The 23,066-nt window shown below is 45.7% G+C and overlaps 1 protein-coding gene across 2 annotated transcripts in view; it reads left to right on the top strand.

Moving 5' to 3' along the window:
* PRR5 (proline rich 5) overlaps positions 1-1,382 on the top strand; it is a 55,445-nt gene extending 54,063 nt beyond the window's left edge. For both annotated transcript variants that reach the window (XM_075051826.1, XM_075051825.1), the window contains one exon: positions 21-1,382. In XM_075051826.1, the coding sequence (XP_074907927.1) occupies positions 21-571 (551 nt within the window). In that variant the 3' untranslated portion in view covers positions 572-1,382. The remainder of the gene's footprint in view (positions 1-20) is intronic.
* Positions 1,383-23,066: the final 21,684 nt, after the last annotated feature.

The following is a 23,066-nucleotide window of genomic DNA, read 5'->3' as shown; positions in this document are numbered from 1 at the left end:
GGATCTTTCTCTATTTACAGAGAAGCGGTTCTTCAGGCGCTCAAAATCAGGTGACATCCTCGCCAAGAACCCCGTGGTGCGATCGAAAAGCTACAACAACCCACTGCTGACACCAGTGGCTGAGTATGAAACTGAGGGCATGGCTGCCAATGGAACAGGCATCCGAAGGCACTCCGTTTCGGAAATGACCTCCTGCCTGGAGCTCCAGGGGTACTCCAACCTCACCACCATCATGGACAACGGTTCTAAGAGCTCCATGACGGCCACGAAAAGCTCGCTGTCAGGAGACCAGGAGAGGCCCAGCACCGGGTCAGTGCAATGCTCTAGCAAACTCAGCACAGTTGAGCAACAGAAGGGACTCTTCCACTCAATGGACGACCCGCATAGGTCTTTTGAGCTGGACAGGGACCCTTCCTTGATTCCAGTTCCTTCTTCCAGCCCTGAGAACATAGTGGATCAGATTCTGGAGTCGATCGACTCTGATTCTGAAGGCATTTTTATTGATTTTGGCCGAGGCTGTTCCAATTCATCAGCATACAATGTGGACGTGAACAGACAGAGCATCATGTGAAGGACATTGGGAGACAAACCTTGGGGTTTAATATATATGAAAGTTACTAATGCATTGAGTCGGACTATGAGCAAGCTATATGTGTCTAGGGCAGAACCTCTGTTGTAGGTCATCACAGCTGTACTGAAGTACACAAACACAAGTTTACAGCAGGCAGGAATCTGCTGTGAGGGGGAAGAAACCCCAACCACTTCTCCTTGTCCCTGTCACTCTGCAGTTGGATTTCCTATTGTTTTTATAAACTTAGGGGTTCACAAGCTGACAAGTGTCTGGTAAAATGCTATTGGTGCAGCTGGCAGTGTTTGTTCAGTAAAACAGCCTAGCAAATGGCCGTGTTCACTTTTAATTTTCTCAAGAGATTTCCTGTAGACAGCAGGTTGTTCTCTGAACCGTAACACCTCAGCCAGAATAAAAACATATCCTTTTAAAAAAAACAAAAAAACCCAGAGGCTGTGGGTCTTCATGCCACAGAATACAGTGATAAAGAAGTCTCTTTTAATCTTTTTCTTGTACATCTTGTATGCACTCCTTTGCCTAATGGTGAGTTAAGAGTTCTTGAAGAAAGGCAAATAAACAGAAATGTGCTACCTGATGTCATGCGATGCCTTGTGTCTCATGTTCTGTTTCACAGCCAATGCCTTGTGTCTGTGAGAGAGTTGTCTTGAAACTGGCTTTTAAGGCCATGTTTATTTGCTCTGAATGTGGCAATTCCAAGAAATCTGTGCACTGTTGACTCCTGGAGCATCCGTTGTATGGAGAGATTCCAGCAGAATTCAACTTGTTTCCTAAATAAATAAAAATATGGCCTCTCGGTGGAAATCCTCATTATATATTTATATTCTTAAGGAAACACAATAATGCATATACTGTCAATTATGTACTGATACTTGTGGAGTGTGAACCTTGCAGCTCGTCTCATCCTGAGCACTCCCAGCTCTTTGATTCTCCCTCGCAGTAACATGGTGGTGTAAGAGCTGTGTGAGTGGTTTTACAGAGGATAGATGCACATGATACTAAGGTGAAGTAGAAGTCCTGATGTGTGATAAGATTTTTGAGCAGATGGTTTTACAGTGAAGAAAGAGCTACTTCAGCTCACTGCATTCTAGGCCTGTCCACTGGAGGAGTCACTTGGTAACTCCTGAGGTGCTCAGCAGAGATTTGTCATCAGTTTGGTCTGGCAGCACCCGGTGCTTAGCTCAGATGCTCAAGGACTCTACGGCTTCACTCTGCGCTTGCACTGCTGACCCCAACATTCACCAAACTCTTCCCCAGGCTTTGATTATGTTTCTAGGCTCCTGGCCCCACTTCTGATACTTAATTTCCTTTGGCCTCACTACTTGATCTTTTGGAAAGTGTTAGCTCAATCTTTTGCTACCGTCCTGCTTCACTGATGGAGATTTCAGCTTCCGGATAGATGTGCAGGCTCCCCATAACACAGAGATTTGAGAACCTCAGAAGCCAGCTGAGGAAGGAGCCCCATAAATGAGGCAGGGGTTTGGTGTCTGGTTTGCTGCTTTGTGTTTGGCATGTTCAGCTGTGCAGCCTCCCCTAGAGGTAGGCACTTATGTTAGGTCATACTTTAATGTTCCTTTTACACAGAGATAAAAAATTGCTTCTATGTCCCAACAGCCTCAAACCTAACGGCCAGGGAACACAACTGGATGGGACCATCTGGTGTGGGGAAGAGTCAGTGCAGAGGGACTTAACACCAACCGGCAGGAACACAGGTGTGGGAGAACATACCCTCAAACGAGAGCAACTCCGGTGCCTGGGGGGGATCTTTGAGGTCCAATAAACAAAACAGCTTAGGGTGCAGGCACCAAACTAGCCCTCTGGATGTGCAACTAAAAGTTGCGCCCATTTGGCTGCTTCCTGGCCATGGCGATGCCTGTGCAATCCTGCCGTTCTGCGCCGGAGCACACCCAAGACTACTTCACTCCTGATGGGGCTGAGTGTGTTGGCAGCTTGCTCACATCTGAGGTTTATCAGGTTCCTACCAACTGGTTGGTGCTGCCAACGGGTGTTTGCCCACCCTCTCCTAGCTGGGGGGCATGATGAGCCCACAGTCTCAAGGCACATTTGGTGCCACATTTGGCCCTGTGCAAACCGCAGGGGAGAGAGGAGGTCTCACGGAACTTGCATTCAATATATGACAGGATCAGTGATTTCCGAAAGTGTCCTAAAGTGTTACAAGCCCCTGTGCTGGTGCCCTGAGCCCCCGCACTGATTCCTTCTGGCAAACACGGTTCTATTTCCTGAATTATTATTTAGGTTGGAGAAAAAGAGTATCTGCAGCCTTGTTCTAAGGACACAGTGCAGGGGAGGAGAAGATAGATTCAAATCCTTACAAGAAAATTTAAAAAAATAAAGTGGACCAAGGGTTCTGCACACCTTCTTCCTTTAGGGAATACTAAATGAAGTAAGAGTCATGAGCTTACTTAATTACTGGGGAATATTTAAGCATAGTTGTAACTGAGAGGAGAAAGGGACTGCTAGGACCCTTCCCACCTGAGCATGGTTTGTGCCGTCCCCTGTGATAGGGGACCTTGAATCTGAATCCCCTGGTATGCTGGCAATGAACTGACCTCTCCAACCTTGCACGCATGGAGCTAGCGAATGAAAATCCTCTTCTAGCTGTTTAGGTTATTTAAAATTGGGCTCAAGACAGTGACTGCATAAGAGGAGTATTCCTAACAGCCACCTCAGAAAACCTCAGAGGAGCAGGATTTAGGAAATAGTCTTGTCTTCAGCTTTTCCTCTGGCCAAGGCAGGCAGCCTGGCACCCATTACAAAAGCCGGTTCTTGGACGCTTCACCTTCTGAAATGCGCTGCGGAGGGAACCGGCTATCCTGGAGCCTCGTAGCATTGCAGCCCAGCACTTCCAATCTAGCTTTTATGTTTTTAACTCTTTATACTTGAAGTGGGTTCTTTAGGGTCAAAGCTCTAGCAGCAGAAAGATCTAATGTAGGCTTTCATGAGCAGCACGTAGACTTCAGAAGATACAGACCAAGGCCCATTCGCTGGATCATGTTGGAGAAGGGCAGAAAAGCAAAGCAAAAGCCTGTACCACCTCACCCTGCCCCCAAAGCTGTGATTACCAGCTGTGATAGGTTCAACGAGTATTTAAGGAAGTTGGGTTCAGCCCTGTTGGGATTCATTACTTGTTTTTAGGTACTGGGATGATCTGTGAGTGCTGCTGAGCTGAAGTAAAAGGCTTATATTGATCCTATTTAGGATGAAGAGGATCTCGATTGGCTTCAGCTAAAGTAAGTTAACCTGATGATGCTGTAATGGAACGAGCTGAGCTCTGCTGTTGTGGTTTAGAGCTTGCTGAACTAAACTTGCTTCTCTGCTAGCAAACGCGGTATTTACAAAAGTGTTTTGTCTGTTATGCTAAGGTTCTTTTACTGGCGTAATGACTAAAGAAGGAGCAAATGCATTCTGACTCTAAGGGTTAAAGCTGCAGTTTCAGCGCTACTTTTTAATTAAAGAAAACATGATAAAGTCACTCAGCAGGCTTGCTATGAAGAGCCTGAAAATCCGAAGTCAGAGTTCAGTTCCCTACTGCAATGGTGATAGGGTGGCATTTTGTCTCTCCTTCAAGTTTATATTAAAATATGCAGGCAGCTATTACTGTAAACTGAAAAACTGTGTGTGATAGTCTGGCAAATTCCTTTGAAAGCCACTGTATCCATTGTCCTCAGAGATGAAGTTTCTCATCAGCTTATTCCCCAAGAAGTGGCATGGCTGGCGGCACAATGTACTCTGTAGAAAGGGGTAGGTGGAGCTGTGCTCTAGCTCTGTGCTTTGAGCCTTTGTGCAGGTCTGGCTTGTAGTCGCAAGATCTGTGCAAGGTGTGGAGGGGCACGGAGTCAGACATAGCCCTGGGAGGACAGATCGTGTGAGTGATGCTGAGCCAGGCGTGTACAGGCAATCAAAGCCCAGTCTTTGGTGACGTTAAATGTTGCACAGATGTGAGACTACCCTAATATGGGATCCTTCTAATCCCAATGCAGACGAGTCAGGGATGTGGTCTTTCTAGAGACAAATCATGGAGTCGTTACAAAGGAAGAATGTGTATCAAAGAGAATAGTGCACGTTCTTGCCAAAATATATTTATGAAGCGATGGCTTTTAGCTTTCAAATGCTGCTACATGGCAGTGTCCCAGTGCAGCAGTGATACTCAAGTTTTGTCCCTAAGGGGGCATTCTCTGTATGCCAATTCTTCCTCTCCACCCTTCCGTTGTTATGATAAACTGTGGCATTTTGTATCCTAATCCAAAACTCAAAAGCTCTCTGCTCTTTCCCTGGTTGGAACACGTTCCAAAACCCTACGAGGGAGATACAGAGCAACAGATAGCACTTAAAGCTCCTGTCATCTGGCACTGCAGGGTGAGCATTAGGTAAGCAAAAGGAACTGGGAGACTAACCTAATGAACAGCTGCTGAGCTCTGTGGAGAAGTAATACAGCTCCCTGGAGCACAACTGGAAACAGCAGAATAATTGGCTGCAAATAATGCTGCCCAAATTGAGGTCTTTTTTTGTAGAAATGGGGAAAATTACTTTCCATTATACAGTTAGCTCCTGGCAAGCTGGTTTTGATAGTGCTTTTGACTAAAATGCGCTTGCTGACACCATCTGAACCACTAAGCTGTGGTAACAGAAGAGCTATGGGCTACCTTCTAGGGCCACCATACAGACGTGAGTATATGAAAATATCTGATATCTCTCTAAAGTTCTGGCTAGAGATGTGTGGATTGTCACTTTATTAGGGTAATATCCTGCAAGAACATATTGGAAATAAAGATGTCAGAAAGCCCTTAGTGTTATTTTTGAGCTCTGGTCTGCAGAGGTGTGACTGTCGTTCCCAAAGTACCAAAATTTGGAGAGGGGGGGAGCAGAAACCCAGATACCAATCAGGCTGGCAGTGCTGCAAATAACATCTGCAGCTATTTTAATAATACATAAATCCTTGCAACCGTGGTCTCCAGGAGAATAAAAATGCTTGGTTTACAGTTGAAGTATCGTTTGCACCTTTCCACAAAGGAAAAAATACACTTCTAAAGGGGAAATAAATATATTTTGCCTCAGAGAGCCTTCTGACATCCCTTTCTCTTCACATGGTGTGGTAGCAACAGCAGCAGATTGCTGTGCTCAGTGGTTTGCAAGTTCCTAGACTCCTCTTCCCGTGCAAAGGGAGGAGACTGGTGCTTGGGGCTGGAAGAGCAGACCAGCATCTCGAGATGAAGTGGGTGAAAGGTGCCAAGAAAGCAGCAGAGCCATTGTGTCCTCTAAAACCCAACTCAAGTTAGAGCTTCTTGAGGCAGTTTATTTGTCTTAACTGGCAGCAGGCTTCAGAAAACCACAAACCACCCGATGTTTGTTGGGCTGCTGCGGGTCAGCTGCCAGCCCACCCTTCCCAGGAGGGTGATGTGGAGAAGAGCTGCCAGGGAATAGCTGCTGGAGGCATCCAAGGTGGCTCCTGGTCACTCCGTATAGCCTGAAGGATCTCCAGCTCCTGCCTGTTTTCTGTTACTGACAGGTTAGGGATTTCTGAGGGATGGAGACTATACCAGATGACTGAATTCCCCAAGCTATTGAGAGATGTGCCAGAAAGTGGTCCAAGTATTTTGTGTGGTCCCAGGCTACTGCAAACAAGTGGACACGAACTCTCCCAGGTGCTCTGTGTTGGCCTCGTTGCTCCATCAAGACTGATGGTTAAACTCCACCAGTTTCATCAGACTCAGAATTAGGCTAATACGTCGCCTTTCTGAAAGCCCTCACCTGGCTTAAAGCTGCTCCTTACTCCTCTGTATCACCTGCAGAAGCAACATTTTTGGGGAGAACTGCAGAAAGGATTTAGCTTCAACCTACTCTCTCAATGTCATAATTACACTGGCATTTTAATAATCTTCAGGCAGGTAAATTGACTAGTAATTAAATAATGAAAATAGCCTATTCTTTCACAAATGGTGCACCCCTCAGGTCTTGTATTGTGTAATTGGATTAGCAAGTTGGCTGTTTGCCTGCCTATAGCAGGATTGCCTACCTGAGAGATGAACTGCCAGCATGCTCTGCCAAAGCCAGAGCAGAGGGAAGGGAAGACTGGGTGTGTGAACAGCCGTGGAACTGCTGGGCTAATAAACCTGCAAGAAGTTTATTGTTAGTTATTTGCCTTTGTAAAATGAGGTAGCGGAGGCTAAGTTTGTATTTCTATTACTGAGGGTCTGCATCAGCATTTTCACCTTAAGATTGCTAACTCTTCCAGAACATACTAATTTCCTAATTATTTTAGGATTATTTTTTTTTTCCCTTTGCAAAAACAAATAGTTAGTCTTAGGCTGAGTTTTAGATAGATTACAGAATGCATTCCCTTTATAAATCCTAGCCAGCTGAACTCAGGGTTTGGAAATGGATTTGAAGGGAATTCTTAGAGCACTGTTGTCGTCTTTACAATGAAGATTAGTCTTGGGATCAGACTGCTTGACTGGAACTCAGACTGGGGTGGCTTAATTCCATGTCCTCCGTGGGCTTTTTGCATAGATTTAAGTCACTTAATAGCTCTATACCTCTTCAGAACATGGGCATAATATTCTTATCTGTCTTTCTTACATTTTAAATTGTCGAGTAGATTGTCCGTTGCTTGAAGGTTTCATGATAAAGCATGCACAAGGGGAGAGGAGGCAGTGTATTGGAGAATGATTGAATGTAAATTAGCAATGCAACCCTAACTTTTGTGTATTTAACTTTGTTGCCATCATTCTTTCAATGTAGCTGCATCTCTGATTTAGGTCTATACATGCTAATTAATTCATATTTATGATCCATTCCTTATATATCTGCATGCCCTCTTTGGCTTTCCTCCTCAACAGCAATCCTCACTGACATGTTTACAATGATGCTAGGCTCTGTTTCTTTAGCTGATGTTACCTCTTTAATACTCTGTGAGCTTTGAGCACATCATGGGTTTTTTCCTTCAGTTCACGTTACTTTGTTCTTACCAGCATCAAGCTTCTTACTGCCCATTACTCTAAGTAGTTTAGGTCCCTCCGAAATTCCTCATGTTCTGTCCTGAATATACTCGGTAACCCCCAGGAGCAAATATCTCTGCTTCATGCTTCATCCATCTCTTCCAATAAAAAAAATGGAAGGCATCAGGTTTGATTTCCAAAGAGGAAAAATTATTTTCCCACTTGCAGCAGTTCTGTGGAAAATTGAGATCATAATGTTCTGTTCTTCACAATCACTCAAACTGTTTTTCCCAGATACAGATGTAAAGCTTGCTAGTTTATAAGTGTTTGGATCATACCCTCTGGCTTCTGTTAAAATACAGGTAAGGTCCTTGTGGTTCCCAGTTCTCTACAGCAATGTCTTGTCATTCATAAATACTCCGTTTGCTGTGAATCGAGCCACTTCATTCTTAAACCTCATGGGTATGCAATCGTCTGGGATGGTAACACGCTACAGGAAGCTGGAGAAGTTGGTAACCTCTTGTGGTGTCCACAGGCAATCTCTTTACATGGTAAAATAGGGTAGTAAAAGTAGAAATGGAAATGCTGCACCTAAAATTGGAAGCAGAATGACACGGGGGTGCTAGAGCAGACAAAAGATGCAAACCATTTAAAGGCAAAACTTAACTGACTTCAAATGCAGCTAAGATCTCACCCCACATCTGTGCCAGCAGCTTTGTAATGTCGCTATTCTTAAACCTTGTTCAAGCCTCCCTGGGGGAGGAGGGTGAACAGAAATTATTCTGAAGAAAAAATAGTACACAGCTCTGAGTGGAGAATTTTGTAAGGCTTGTGAGGGGAGGAATTTGCCAGGGTAAGGGTGGAAAACATTTTCAGTTTCACTGGTTCAATTTAAATCCTGAGTTGTCATACAAATGTTCCCAATCTTTGGCAAAATTGGCTTTTAAAATTATTTTTAACTGCTTTTTGTGTCATCCACTCCAGGAGGGAGGAGTGGTGGCAGTCGAGTACATTATACCACTAGCAAACCAAGCAGTACTTAAGTGGATAAAAGCTTTCTGAAGAAAACTCCAGATTTCCAGGGCGTGTTGACTGAGAGGAGGAAGAAAGGGCTTTGTTGCACAAACATTCCTGCAAGTCCCCAGCTGCTGCTGTGCACAGCGAGGGGGAAGGCGATCAGCTGCACTCTCCGGGATATGATGAACATTGCTGAGAAAAACAAGCTTGGGATGTTAGTTATTCTCCAGATTCGCTTCTCCTCTCCTTGGGTCAAACACCAAGGACTCTGTTCGTGCACAAAATGGCATTTGGGTGCCAAGACCCAAGGTGGCACTTGAAGTTTAACTCTGTCAGATCCAGACACAGCAAAGCCTATCGGGGGCAGCGCTAGTCCCCTTGCCTCCTCTTTTTCTTCAGCTTCCTATAAACAAGTAATTGCTGATTACTGACAAACAGCTCTAATATTTTGAAATTGGTCTTGCATGGGTCAAGCCCTGGAAGGTACTATAGATGCATCCACAGTATATGAATCCACCCAGATACTTCCACTAAGCTCGTCCATGGAGCATCGGGGAGCCTTCTGCCATCAGAGACTGCAAGCGCCCAGCGCAGCTCAGGATCTGGCCCCGTCAGTCTGGATTTAGCAAATGATGAAGAAACGGAGTAAAACTGATGCCACACTTAGCAGGGAAAAAAACCTGCACACTGATGCCTCTGTTTGCATGTGCAGTCTGGAAGGACCACATACGTGGTTACTGTGCAGATTCAAGAGAGTCCAACTTTCTGTCAGCAAGAATTGCTTAATGATTTGCTCATGCTGAAGAACCAATTCGATATTCTACCTCTTGATCTTCCAAAAGTTGTTCCTTAAGTGTTGTGTGTGGGCAGGGGTTCTTGGGTGGTAATGGTGCAGTTCAAATGCTTCATTTTAAAAGCTCACAGCGGATATATCAGTCTTGGTTCAGGTTGTAGGAATATTCAAATATAGCACCAACTCACTGCTAAACAGTCTCATGCATACAAAGATATGGTTAATTTTTTTCCCCTACTTTTGAATCTGTCGTATATTTTTCCTCTTACTAGTTAAGTAGAGTTCAGGGATTAATGTGTGTGGTGGGTGGTTTTTTTTACTCGTTTGTTTTATTCCCAGAGGATGCTTTAAATCAAACCTGAAGTCCTGCTTTTCTGCTCTTGGCACACGCTGGGATTATCTCTCTGTCTTTTCTAATACAGATGATTGTACTGTTCTTATTTCTTCTCTTGCACAGTAACCCTGCCAGCTAGCTCCTTGGGACACTGTGACAAAATCTGACCCCTGGCTTCCTGTAAGAAGAGGGTCCCTCAGCGGTGTGCCAGTGGCCAGGCTGCCTGTTTGAGAAAGGAGACGTAACTGTCAATAGGACTGACTCAAAATGGCTATGCCGTTTGCTCCTTCCACTGGACTTTCTCTTTTCCCTCATTAATCTAGCTGCTGTTGCCTTTCTGACTAATCTTGTTGACCCTACAAGCTACAAAGACAGACACCACAATAATCTTGTTGGGGTTCAGGATCTGTTTCTTGGGGTCCTTTTTGCATGGCCAAGAAACCTGTTGATGGTGGAGGTGAAGATGGCAAGCAGATGCACCCAGAGCTGAGTGTCTCCTGGGAGGTACTCCTGTTGCAGCCTGGCTTGTAGAAGACAATTTCTCATCTCATATGGTCAAAAGTGGTGAACAGCTTCCTTCAACCAACACCTCCTGCTCTCTCTTCTCCAGACTAAAGCATGTGTAAAAACTACACAAAGTAAGGAGCCCACTCAGCATAAATGCTTCCCCTTCCAGCAGAGGCTCTTTGGGAGGGCAACGCAGTGCAAGGTTTGCTCAAGTCACTGCCACAAGTGGGCATTTTCCCAGTGCAGGAGTCCAAAGGCAATGCTCAGAGGGGTAGAAGCCCCCTGACTGCTGGATAGCGGACTATTTCTGCAGGATTTCTATGGCCTCACCTCTGTGATTCCTTGGATGAGCAGTGATATCAAGCCTACATCATTTCCTATTGGGATGAAAGGAACCTGCAGGTCCACTTCTTCACCTCTCTCTGTGTGGTCTCAGGCCAAAATGCCTCGTCTATAGCAGCAGATCAAATAAATCCACATTCCTGCCTCCAGATGCTGGCCCTCAGAAAATCAACATATTTAAAATGTTAGTTTATTAGTGACAATGGCAGTGCTAATGCCTTCTAGACGGTGGGCTCCTTCCTTGCTGGAGGGCTGTTGTGGAAGTAGTGTGCGCCCTGGTCTGGGGCGCAGGTCCTCTTCTGGGACGTGCGTTCCACTCCAGAGTGGTGTGGTGCTGGGCTTGTGTCGTGGTTTAACCCCAGCCAGCAATTAAGTACCACACAGTCTCCCATTCACTCCCCCACCTTGGTGGGATGGGGGAGACAATTCGGGGGGGTGGGGGGGAACTCATGGACTGAGAGAAAGACAGTTTAATAGGACAGAAAAGGATGGGAAAATAATAATAGAACATACAAAACAAGTGATGCACAATACGGTTGCTCACCACTGGCTGATGGATGCCCAGCCAATCCCTGAGCCACGGTGCCCCCTGGCCAACTCCCCCCAGTTTATATACTGGCCATGACGTGACGTGATATGGAATACCCCTTTGTCCATTTGGGTCAGGTGTCCTGGCTGTGTCCCCTCCCAGTTTCTTGTGCCCCCCCCCAGCCTCCGCTGGCAGGGCAGTATGAAAAGCTGAAAAGTCCTTGGTTTAGTATAAACACTGCTTAGCAGCGACTGAAAACATCAGTGTGTTATCAACATTCTTCTCATCCTAAATCCAAAACACAGCACTATACCAGCTACTAGGATGAAAATTAACTTTATTCCAGCCAAAACCAGGGCAGCTTGGTGCCAGCATGCACAGCACCTCCGCTTAGCACCACAGGGAAATAATACTCAGAAAAATGTTAGTGAGAGTTGTACAGTTTTGTGAGGATGGACCCTACTGCCCCCAGAGAAGAGCTGCCCCATTTATTGATTCCAACAGCTCAGTCCTGAGCCTCTGTTACCAGGAAACATGGATCTTCTGTGCATCTCTTAAGATCGCTCATCGGTAGACATCACTGCTTCTCTGCAGGCTCAGTGGTATCGCAGCTCCCTTCAGGTGCTTTCTGGTTTTGTAGCGGACGAGAGCTCGTACAGTATTACTGTGTTACTATCCAGACTGGCCACTGGATTGCACCATTGCTCCAAATAAATGCGTCTGAAAGCAGTGCAGCGTCTGAGAGCGGAGGAGCCAGCTCTGTATATAAAAGGCCTTTTGTGTTCTCACTTTCCGAAGTCCCTCAGAGAACAGCAGCAACACGCTGAGCTTGCTACAAGAAAATCAGTCTCTGATCAAACTTGTGTCTTCATTTGTGAGCTGTCGGGGGCTGAGAAACACGACAACCTCAGCACCCCTGGGTTTCCTTGGGCCCCGGTTCCTGCAGCACACTCAGCCACGCGCGGTCTGGTGATGAGCTGGGCAAGAGCGGCGGCGTGGTGGTTCGGAAGAACACCCCTCCTGTGTTCTCTCATCTCATGGTGAAGGTGAGAAGAGTGAGCAACTTGGAGAACTAATTGCTCTTTTGAAAGACCCTGGTGAGAGGAAGAAACAGCAGAGGGGCAGCACAGAAAGGCAGAATCCGGGCTGCCCAACACAGCCACCGCAGCAGGGCCATCTGCTGAGACGTGGAGAGCTGGGATGGGGAAGGCCCTTTTAATGAACTGGAGCAAACAGTTCTTGCCATAGCTGTCTTGCTTCCACACCGCACGTCACCTCTCTAACCCCAGGTGTGCCTGGAGTTGCTGATGTCTTCCCCGTAGCCCAGCCCAGGAGCCAGCAGCCTGAGACACTGGCACTGCTGCGGGGCTGCTGCAGCTCAGCAACTACAAGATTCATTTCTGTAGAGAGATCGGATGACCCTCCTACGGATTTGGACCACGGGTAGCTCCTCTGCCTCGGGCACTCTGCGAGGCAGGGACCTCTACCATCGGTGTGCGGGTCCCCCAGTGCGTAGCCTCTGGGGTCTTTGGGGGAGCTTCCCCAACCCCGGGCTGCCACAGCTTGTACTTATACTGGAGGTCTCTGATCATCCAGTCAGACCCTTCCTTGCCTTGCCTTGGTGCTATTCGGTTGTCGTAAGTCTCCAGCGGACCGTGATTCTCTGTTGTGACTTTTGATCGGCTGCCTTGCAGCTATGGTTCGTGTCCTGCCCGCCACCCTAAAGCCACCAATTAGGCATTTCTCTGGCACGTGCAAGATGTCCAGGGAAGACCCTGCAGGTTCTGCCACAGGTGCCAAGCAGAGCGAATGGGCAGGTTACAGAGAGGCACAGAAGGGGCTGGCATGGGGTCGAGAACTGAGGGCCGGGGTGTCCCCAGCAAGGCAGTCTCTTGTTCCTTCCCATGCGTGAGGTTTTCAGCATGCAAAATACTCCTAATAAGCTTACAGGCACCTTGCCTCTGCGAGGCAGCGTCCACTATTTCCCTGGGTTCAAATGGCACGCTTTTCCTCTAAATGATGAAAGCAAAAGGTATGTTTGACTTTCAGCCATCAAGTGGTTGACTTTTCCATTTTACAGCATCTTTACTTGAAACACATCGTTCTGTAACTGCTAATTGTATATGTGAGACCAGTGGTCTTTCTTGTGCTTTCTGCCTGGCACAGCATCTCAGCCAAGTGCTTAGTCCTCTTTCTTCCTGTGTGCCTGTGCCAGAGCTGTGCCCTCTCTGCCTCTGGATGTCTGGGCTGGGCTTTTTGTATCTTCCCATCTCATCTGTGCCCTGCTTATGCCCCACACCTCAGCACAGAATATTACCTCTTTTCCTCTGGTGACACTGCTCCTCTCATGAGTATTAACTTGATTGCTTGTGTCTGAAATCTGTGATACTAACTCCGTGAAGCTTTCTGACAGTGAGATCAGACTCCGTTATGCTGAGTAAAACCTTAATGATGAGGAAAACCTTAGCACTGATCAGCCACCTTGGTGGCTTTTCTGAGAGATGAGGAGCATATAAGGCTGCTTGCACAGAATCAGGACAGCTGTGGGAGTGGGAGAAGAGGTGGCACTGAAAATATGAGAAGAGCTTTGCTTTGCTTCAGGTGGTGCAATGGGCCAACACATCTCAGGGACACCCGTTCCCAGAGCACACAAGAAGGGGAGTGATTATTATTGCATCTGGTTGTTTAGCTCATGTATAGCTGGTCTTAAGGCAAGGCAGACTTCAAAACAAGTTCAGACTGAGGTGCTTAACTCATGTCTAGCAAGACGTATTCATTGCTTTATCACTGTGCCCCAAGACCTTGACTAAATTAAAAAAAACCTTTGCTGAAATGAAAGTCAGTGGGATACTTTTATGTACAGAGAATCCAAGAACGTTTATCTGTACAATACACTCCAGCACTGTTATTTTAAGAAATAAGGGTAGAATGTGTATTTATTTCACTGAAAACCAGATACATTGTACAAACATGAAAGTTAAGCTTTGCAGTCATTGTTGAGTTGTAATTTAAGATGCCCTTAGGAAATGCTGAATTCAAAAAGAATATGTATCTTAAAAATATATCCCCAACATAGGTAGGAATTAACCTAGTTTTACAAGTTGCCAAATATCTGTGATTGTTTGAGACTATTTGATATGACTGTTCAGTCATTTTCAGGGATGCTTTGGATGATTCAGTTAGACTTGCAAGAAGGTTTAACAGTTTGTTGTTGATAAAAGCTCTATGCTGCAATTCCTGGCTATGATACAAAGGAAGATCTACAGTATTTGTCTGATGAATGACTGAATTTAATCTATATCTTAGAGCATAACATAATAGGTTTCATGCTTTTATTTATGTGCCATTAGTGTGGTAATATATTAAAGTGCATAGTGGCTGTTTTGTTTTGCACACCTGGCTTAAAAAGCAAAACTACAGTTAACTTGCTGATGTTGTAGGATCAACATTTTTATATACTATGAAGGTGAATATTGTGCTCAGTTTTTTAAATCTTTAGGCATGAGAGGAAGGAAGGTGTAGGTAAAGGCAAGGGCAGGGGTAGATGTCTGATGCCATTTTACATTATCTAGAGGTAACCTGGGACAGCATTCTTGCAGCCTAGGCACACTGTAATATTAATCATGTCCTTTGGGAATTTCTATTATTCCTCTTAAGTAACCAGCAAAAATGATCCAGAAGTTCAAGGGCTTGTCCAAGGCTATAAAAAGATTCTATCTAAATTCATGATTGAACAGATCGTTACATAGTCCAGTGAAGACACAGTCCTCCAGGCTCAGGCATGAAGCGGAGAGCTCGGAGACACAAATGAGACCCGGAGAAGTGAAAACCTGAGGACACTTGTGAGAGAATTGCAAGGAGCTCCCATCAGTGGAGAGAGCCTAATTCCTAGAAAACCAGATCCCGATCCTCTACCCTTTCGGAAGTCCTTCCTTATTCTAGCTGTGCTGGAGGCTCACATCAAGGTAGCACAAGGCAGCTGAAGATGCTTCTGCCAGCTCCACATGTTTGCAGTGCCTGGGCACTTTGGCTGACAGAACGTACTTGCATGCACAGCTTCTGCTCTCCGTGCCAAGTGAGACGGTCCAAGCCTGAAGTGGCACGTTCACTTTGCAGACAGCCTTCTCGGGCTCTTTTCCGTCCTGTGCCACATAAGGACAGCTAGGAAGAGCACAGGAAGAAGCCTTTCACAAATGGCTTTCACCAGGCTGGAGTGACAGTGTTCAACATTGTTCTCAGTTCAGGAGGTGACATCATACTTCTTCCCAGTGAAGGCCTTCCTCTTCCAGGAGGACAGACTCACCTCCTGCAATCATAAGTGAGAACACCCCAAGACACCTCAGGGCAAGGTTTCCTCTCTCTTTGGAGGAGACAGAGGTGGCTCTGAGTCCTCCTGGAGAAGAAGCATCAGAGTTGGGGCACAGAACTGCAGGTATTTGCTTCTCTGGGAGACTGAACACAGCCCTTTTTGAAAAGGATGGAGTCCAGTCATCCTTGAGGACTCCCCAGGGAGATGCAGTGATATCACCACTTGGAAAGATGCTTGGTGAAGAGGTGAGCGAGGCCAATGCTGAGAAGTTCTGCTGGGTGTCAGGGAGAAGAAGATGGGAAGAGGGACCTTGTGGCCTGCAACAAAATGCCTTCCCAACTCTGGCTATTGGCCAAGGCCCATGGCAAAGACCTTTTCAGGGGTTGCTTTTCCTTGGAAGAGCAAAAGCAGTCCAGTTCACTCCGTGTCTGCCACCCAGCTGGGGCTCTTGGCTCAGTGCAGCTCAGGAGCCCTCTGCAACGTGGCCTTGGAAGTCGTGCAAGGGCCTCTGCCCTTGCTTCCTTGAAGGACCACTCAGTCAGGTGTGGGTGCAAGTCTCTCTCTTGTGTGGGTGCACCCAAGCTGCAAAAAAGGGAATCAGTCCTTGCCAAGCACACAGACAAATCACAGCTTCCCCTTGATCTCTGCCTGCCGCTTCCTTTGCAGGCTAATCAAGTTGCAGAGAAGACAGTCCAACTGAGGCTCCAGATTACCTTTTGCCCAGCTCCTTTCAGAGCTCCAGCATTGTCCATCTCCTGTGCCAGGCTACCCAGAGAGCTTTGCTCAGTGTGGTCACAGATTGGATGGGCACAAAGGCAGTGCTGGCCGTGGAAAGGTGGTAACAGGGACAATGTCCTGGCAGGAAAAGAGATCTGTGCAAACACCAAGCCAAAAAAAGCAGCAGGGGCTTCCTGCATGGGTGCAGGAACAAGTCAGGACATAAGAACTGATTGATTCTCCAGCATGTCATCAGTTTGAGGCTTGTGGTTGTAAGAAAGGGCTCTTGAGCACTTCTTAGGCATAAATGGGAGTCTCCGGCCAATAGATTTCTCTTTGGGAAACATGTCGCAAAGGCTGCCCTCAGAAGCAGGTTCTTTAGCTCTGCAACAATATGCCTACCCTCTGTTATTGATAAGCCCTTGAGCAGGACCGTCCCTGGGAGAAGAGTTGCCAAAGAGGCTGGTGGATGGTCCATTTGGCTGGAATTTCCCACCATCTATGCTTAAAAAGAAAGTGAAACAATGGTGCACTTCCTACACTTCCAAAAGAGATGGCTTTGTTTTAATCGAACTTCCATTTTTTTCTTCCAGAGAACCAAATCCCTGGTGTGTTTTGCGTGCCTTCAGACTGTGGTTTGGGAAATGCACCCAGTTCTTGGATAGAGGTGCTCTGAAGACAAAGTTAATAAAATAAGGCTGGCTTTTGTCTTGGGGGTATTTTGGTCCCTCCCCATGAAAACATCATAACCCTCCACAGCCGTTTTCTCATCCTTGTATCTGTCTTGCCTCAAGCCCAGCACTGCAAGCAAATCGGCCAGGAGGAATCCATCCACCAGAAGAGGAAGTTCACTGTGCCTGCACAGTTGCACGGAGTTGGGACTTTCTCAGTTACTAACAAAGTTATAGAGACAGGCATGGGGCAGCCTCCCATTTGAGCAAAAATAATTGTATATGAGAAGGTTATAAGGTCCTTTCCAAGGTAATGGCCATTTCTTGCTGCCCACCCTTCTTGTTTTGCATGAATTTGTTCTTTAAATTCTTATTGCATTTTTTCCTATGTTTGTACACACATACACTAGGAAATTTTCTGTTGGGATCCCCAGCCCCTAGAGTTGCCACTGTATGGCAGTTTAAGGCATTGCCACATCCTGCTCTCCTCCTTACCTCTCTGCTGATCTCAAACCCTCCAGGGTATCCAGCAAAGGCAATACTGGTCTCTCCTGTTCTTCTTTTTTGGGTCTGTAGTCAGTGCTATAAAGGAACATATGCTTTTGTTGTAGTCAGTTCACAGCTTGTTTTAAATTAAATAGGCTCAAGCAACTGAAATGTGAATATATTCCCTAGTAAAAAACCACAGGCATGAGGAGAATGAGGTGGAATGGGGGAAAACCAGACAGCTGTTCTAAAAACTTCCTAAAATAATCATAGCAGGGTTTATCGGGCTTGCTTTATCAGTTTTCAGCCCTCTGTGGTTCAACAGGGCAGCATATCCAGCTATGAGGTTTGTAGGGCCAGATGAAAACTGCCACAGCCATGGGATGCAAAGTGCCGAACTAACATAAACTCATTCCACTGGTCACATTTGTTTTAAAAGTAATTACAAACCAACTGGACAATAGCAAGGTGGAGCAGGGGTTGTTGGTCCCTTTACACCTAGCATAAGCTCCGCATCATGTGTGCTGGGAAACTTGATAGAAATGTGATCAATGCTTGACACAGACTGTATTTTTGTGGTCAAGTGATCTGGTCATATGAAGGTCTGGCATTAGGCTGCATGGAATCACGTGGTCCCACAAAAGCCACTTTGCTTTGTACTTCCAAGGGAATTTGCAACAGAGTTTTTCTAGAATGCACTTGGAAAAATACTTGTAGTTACAGGCACTTGCTCTACACCGGACTAATTAACAGCATGAGCGATGTGATGGAATTTCTTTAACCTTGTGAACTAGAGAAAAGGGCTTGTAACAAAGAAGGACAGCAGTGTTTAATCCATGACTTTACAAGGAAAGCATAGCAGGAGCATCAAATTGCACTCCTTTTGATAGAATTTGTGCAGCCAGACATCAGAAATGCAAAAAGGGACAGAATATCAAATGGAAGTAAGGCACCCCGAAAGCCTTGGAGTAGGAACATGCTGTGAACTCAAAGCTATGCACATAAGATCAGACTTTAAGTTGAGATTTTCAAAGAGACCGAAAAAGAGCAGAGTGGCAGTATTGGTTTGGTTTTTGGTTTTTTTTCATCTGGAGCAGAGCAAGTGACTCTCAGGTGGGATTTTTCTAAAGTTTCTAATCTGCAGGGGTTTGGTCTCATCTCTCTACTTCCACTGAGCATTAATAGAGAGGAAACATGTGTGGGTATAGCCGGCAGAATGTTTTATTTTCTCTTTACAAATGTGACCACTGTTTTGACAGAGGAACTGGTCAGTGTCTGATGGTTGAATATGGAGGAGGAACAAGACATGGAACTTGTTTTCTCATTTCTTTTGTCTTCAGAGCCTTCTGAAATGTTGTGTGCTTTAAAAAAGGGCTTGGCTCTGTTTCCCTCTCTAGGAATCTGACTAACAAATCATTTGGGTTCTCAGCAGTACTGGGTCAAAACTCTTCAGACTCACTACCTGGTTCTGGAGTAAGAGAAGGAAATGTGTATCCTATCTGGGTAGTAACATGAAAGGCTTTGTAAAACAAAACTGGCTGTAAATTAGGAGAAGCATGTACATCTGTCTGCATTTTGTTCAAGGCAGGAACACCAGCTGCAGACAGATGTGGACTCTGGGAAGAGTTTCTCCAACCATGTTTCCCCAAAGCATCCCCCTCTCATCCTGCCTAGAAACGCCCTCTGAGGAAAAGCTTTCTCTGGACTAGAAGGTATTCTTCTTCAACAGCATCCAGCTTACTCTTTCACAGGTGGTGTGTGGACCCCGACAAGGCTACTGCCAAAAGCGTGACCAAGGGTTCTCTGCAGAAAACCTCTGGTATTTGCCACTGCTTTTCTTTCCCCAGATGCTGGGGATCTGTTGGATTCAAAATAGGAAATCCTTTCACTAAAATGCACTTGTAGTACTTGCTAAGTGGCACTGAGGTGTGGGGATGTGCGAAGAGATCTAGAGAGGGTGAAGTAACAGCAAATCACGGAGTTCTCCACCCTCCCACTGGGACTAGCTGCAAGAAGTGGTACAGAAATGAATGCTGCAGGCTGCAAACGTTCCCCCAGTTAAACAGAACATTTGAAATGAAGTTTCTTTAAAGCAAAAAGTTCCCCCTCATTCCATGAATCTGAGCGCCAATGAGCAAAGATGTCAGTACCTTGCTAATTAGCAACACCAAATAAAACTGTATGGTCTGGGCATGTTCCTAACCCAACTCAAGAAAGTCAGTGGATTAAATCTACTTTCTCCCCCCCCCCCCCCCCCATTTTAAGTTAAGTCATATTTTAAGGTGTAACAAATTTGGGAGAAAGAAAGGAAGAGATACGTTTTAGTTGTGTGGTTAGTTGTATGCAAACAATCAAGGCCATAGAGACCGTGGTACTTAGGAACTGCTTATTTGAGGTATGAATCTAGTCTTCTCCTCATATTGGTTACACTCTACTTACACACAGTAAAGCCCCTTTAGTTTGTTTTGTTTTTTTTTAAGCAAACCCACGGTGGGGCAGGAGCTCATACAGTATCTCAAAAGCATGGAAGTTAGATGCTTAATCTCCGCGGATGTTTTAGATGCTCAGTGGAAGAGAAGGAGCACTTCAGAGCCACAGTCTAGCGTAGGTGGCGGATCCTGCGTCCCCTTCCTAACTGCACAGGAATCCCACAGAGCCCACCACAATCTCGTAGGGTGCCTACTGCCCTCCTTCCCCTTGTTGCTCCCCCCCAGAAAGCTTATCCTTCAAGAATGACCCTGAAAGAGCTTAGAATGTTTCTGGCGACACCCCTGTCCTGTGGAAGTGCAGCTATTAACAGGGTGGGATGCTGACTGAGAGAAAGGGGGGAAGAATGCCAATACCCTACACTTGGGGCCTAAATCATACCGTGTGTAGGCACTTGTTACTGAAAACGAGCAACAGTGCTGATGGGGAGAGGCAAGGGGTGAACTGAGTGAATCCCACGATCACATTACCTGCATGTTCTCCCTCATCAGTAACAACTATGAAAAGGAAGCCCAGCTTGATTCGTGGATCCTAGTACTGTTTAACCTACTTCCCTGGAAGTCACAGACAGCACTTTAAAGGTCTGTCTTGAATAGAAATAAACATGTATGTCCCTTAAAGTGTAAGACCCAGCCTGAGACTTTCCCAGCAATTCCACACCAACAAGTCAGATAAAGCAACTGATTGTGCCTCAGATAGCTGAAAATGAGAATCTACTGATGCATTTGTTTAGTAGGATTGCCCTCAAGTGTACAAGCTATTTCTCACCCTTGCTGTACACGTGCTTTCTCTCACAAAGCTATCGTGCTCTGATCACTTGCTTTTTAAATGAACTGGTCAAGCTGTCTGCATTACTCTAGCTTGGCACTGATTCTGCTGTCTAGAATTAATGCACCCTTAACTGGAAACTTTGTATTAAGTGCTTCTTACATGGCATTAAAAATGAAACCGCTAAGGTAATGCGAAGGAAGCCAGGGAAGACCTAAAACACCCAAAAGAGTAGTAGCTGTACACAGTCTCATTTTTGCTGTACATGGGAAATAAAGTAAATCAAACAAAGTAATTTAATTAGCAAGAAGGGGGCAAATTCAGGGCCATTTTGTGACTAGCTGTCCACAAAGGCCTGATGTAGTCAGTTCCTTTTGAATGAGTGGGGTGTCTTCAGTAACTCGAATGCAGCCCTTCACATCTAAGGGTCGGAAGACACGAAGGCTTCAGGCTGCTTTCTCTGTGCCCTTGTAGATGAATCAGCCAGTATTCCCCAATTAGTATCCCCAACTTATAGTCATGCCAGGTTATACCAGTGCCAAAGCAGACGGTGCTGAAAGGGAGCTAAGCTGTGCACTGCTTTAGTTGGTCCCTTCTTCAACATGCAGCAGAATGCATTCAGCAATTTGTTTAATGCTAGTGGCTGTTGAGAAGCGGGAGAAAGGGTTGTTGCTACTGTTTTTTTACCAAAGCTACCTCATTACAGACTAAATTATCAGCACATTTGTATACCTAGGCATGGATTGATGAGGGCAGGGGACATTTGCTCTCCCCTCACATTTTTTTCTGCTCACCTGCTTGTATTATATCCTGTGCTCCATGCAAAAAAGAGCAATCGGAAAGTACATGCTACCTGTATGTACTCACCTGCCCTGGTCCAGACGCTTCCTAGGCAGCAGTGTCATCCGCTAGCATGGACAAGGGAGCATTGGGTTGCTGGCAATAAGATGAAGTTATGTTTTATTTTAAATTCTCAGTCCTTAAGACCATTATGCTGGAAGTGATTTGGCAGCTTAAGAAGTTTAGGGACAACTGAGGCAATTATCGCCATGGTGTCAAAATGCCGCACTCTGTTTCAAGTGGTGCCACAGCCTCTTCCCAAATGCTGCTTCCACTTTGAGCCTCTTTGCGGTCACCTGTGCGTGGTGTCCTTGAGCAATAGCAGGATGTCCTTGAGAACCATGATTTCTTCTTGGCACTCCTCCATAAAGCCACACATCTCTCCTCCAAATATTTCTACATGACCCACTTTATTGCAAAAGTATCTCTAAGAAATCAGCAAGCCAAAATGAGCCATAATTACTGAGAGCAGATATTTCCTAAAAAAGTCACATGAAGACCAAAAATGAAATCACCTTTGGAACAAGAGGGTTACACATCAGCTAACATCCAAGACCATTTGATTATATTTCCTTCCGTGGTTCTTCTTTTTGTCACTTCTTCCTTTTAGCCTCTTGTTCTCAATCTAATTTGAGATCTTTTAGGGCAGAGTATGCCTGTGCATGAGGGCTACTGCATGTAGCATGTTTCTGCTCAGGTCCTCTCCCATAACATTCTCTTCTTCCCTTCTCTTGCAAGGACTCTTTTTCCCTCTTCCAAGCTTTCTAACAAATTGCAATTGCCTTCACTCCTTTTTTAACTTTTGGGGGTTTGGTTCACCCCCTCCCCGCAGTACTAAAACTATTAGGGTTTCACCAGAAGCCTACCTGCTAGAAGCATCACCTGATGCTTCAGAATGGAGAGGATATGGCATTCAATAGCTACCATGTTAAGCGCATTCAATAGCTACCATGTTAAGCAAAGAACTGTTACCCATTTGAATGTTATGCCTCATGCTATACTTGGGCGAGTAATACCAAGCGTCCACGCATACTGCGCTCTCTGGAGAACTTTCCCCTTGTTCTCGGGCTCTGGCTGCAGAGATGCGGCTTTGAGACGCACGCTGCCCCGTGGCTCTGTGCTGACTTGTTGACTTCCAGCTACAGAGCGATGCCACGGTATTTCTGACTGTTAAATGATGATGCCTCGTGCCTTGTGCCCCGAGCCTACCGGTGCTTGTCACTGGGCATTCATCTCCACAAAATAAAAAGCACTCTATAAAGATAAAATAACACTGTCAAGAAGGGACAGTGTTGGAGACAGACAGCAGGGAGGGAGAGATATTATCAAAGCTTGATTCCCTTTTAGATTCGCTCCTGTTATGTGCTACACAGCTCTTCCTCCTGCCCTTTAAATATTTGGCAGCCAAGTGCCATGTGTTGGGATTATCCTTCTGTAAGGCCATCTTTTGTGTACAGACTTTTTTGAATCAGTAGAAGAGACCGTAAAAATGGCTTAGCGACTTTTGACAATGACTGGGAAGGGGGAATTATTTTCTGTCAGTATTACACTATATGTCAAATAACAACCACAAAGAACTTGCTGACAATTCATCACTTGGAGGATTTGTGTGTTAGCTTTTTTTTTCTCGGTGTGAATTCTGTCCTTTGGGACGAAGAAGTGAACGAAACTTTCTGTGCAGAGAATAGGAGCAGAGTGACGACCCCATTCCCATTGCCCCAACT

Source organism: Buteo buteo, chromosome 19, assembly GCF_964188355.1.
Source record: "Buteo buteo chromosome 19, bButBut1.hap1.1, whole genome shotgun sequence".
Lineage (NCBI taxonomy): Eukaryota > Metazoa > Chordata > Aves > Accipitriformes > Accipitridae > Buteo > Buteo buteo.
The sequence above is the reverse complement of the archived record's forward strand: the minus strand, read 5'-3'. Positions and strand labels throughout refer to the sequence as shown.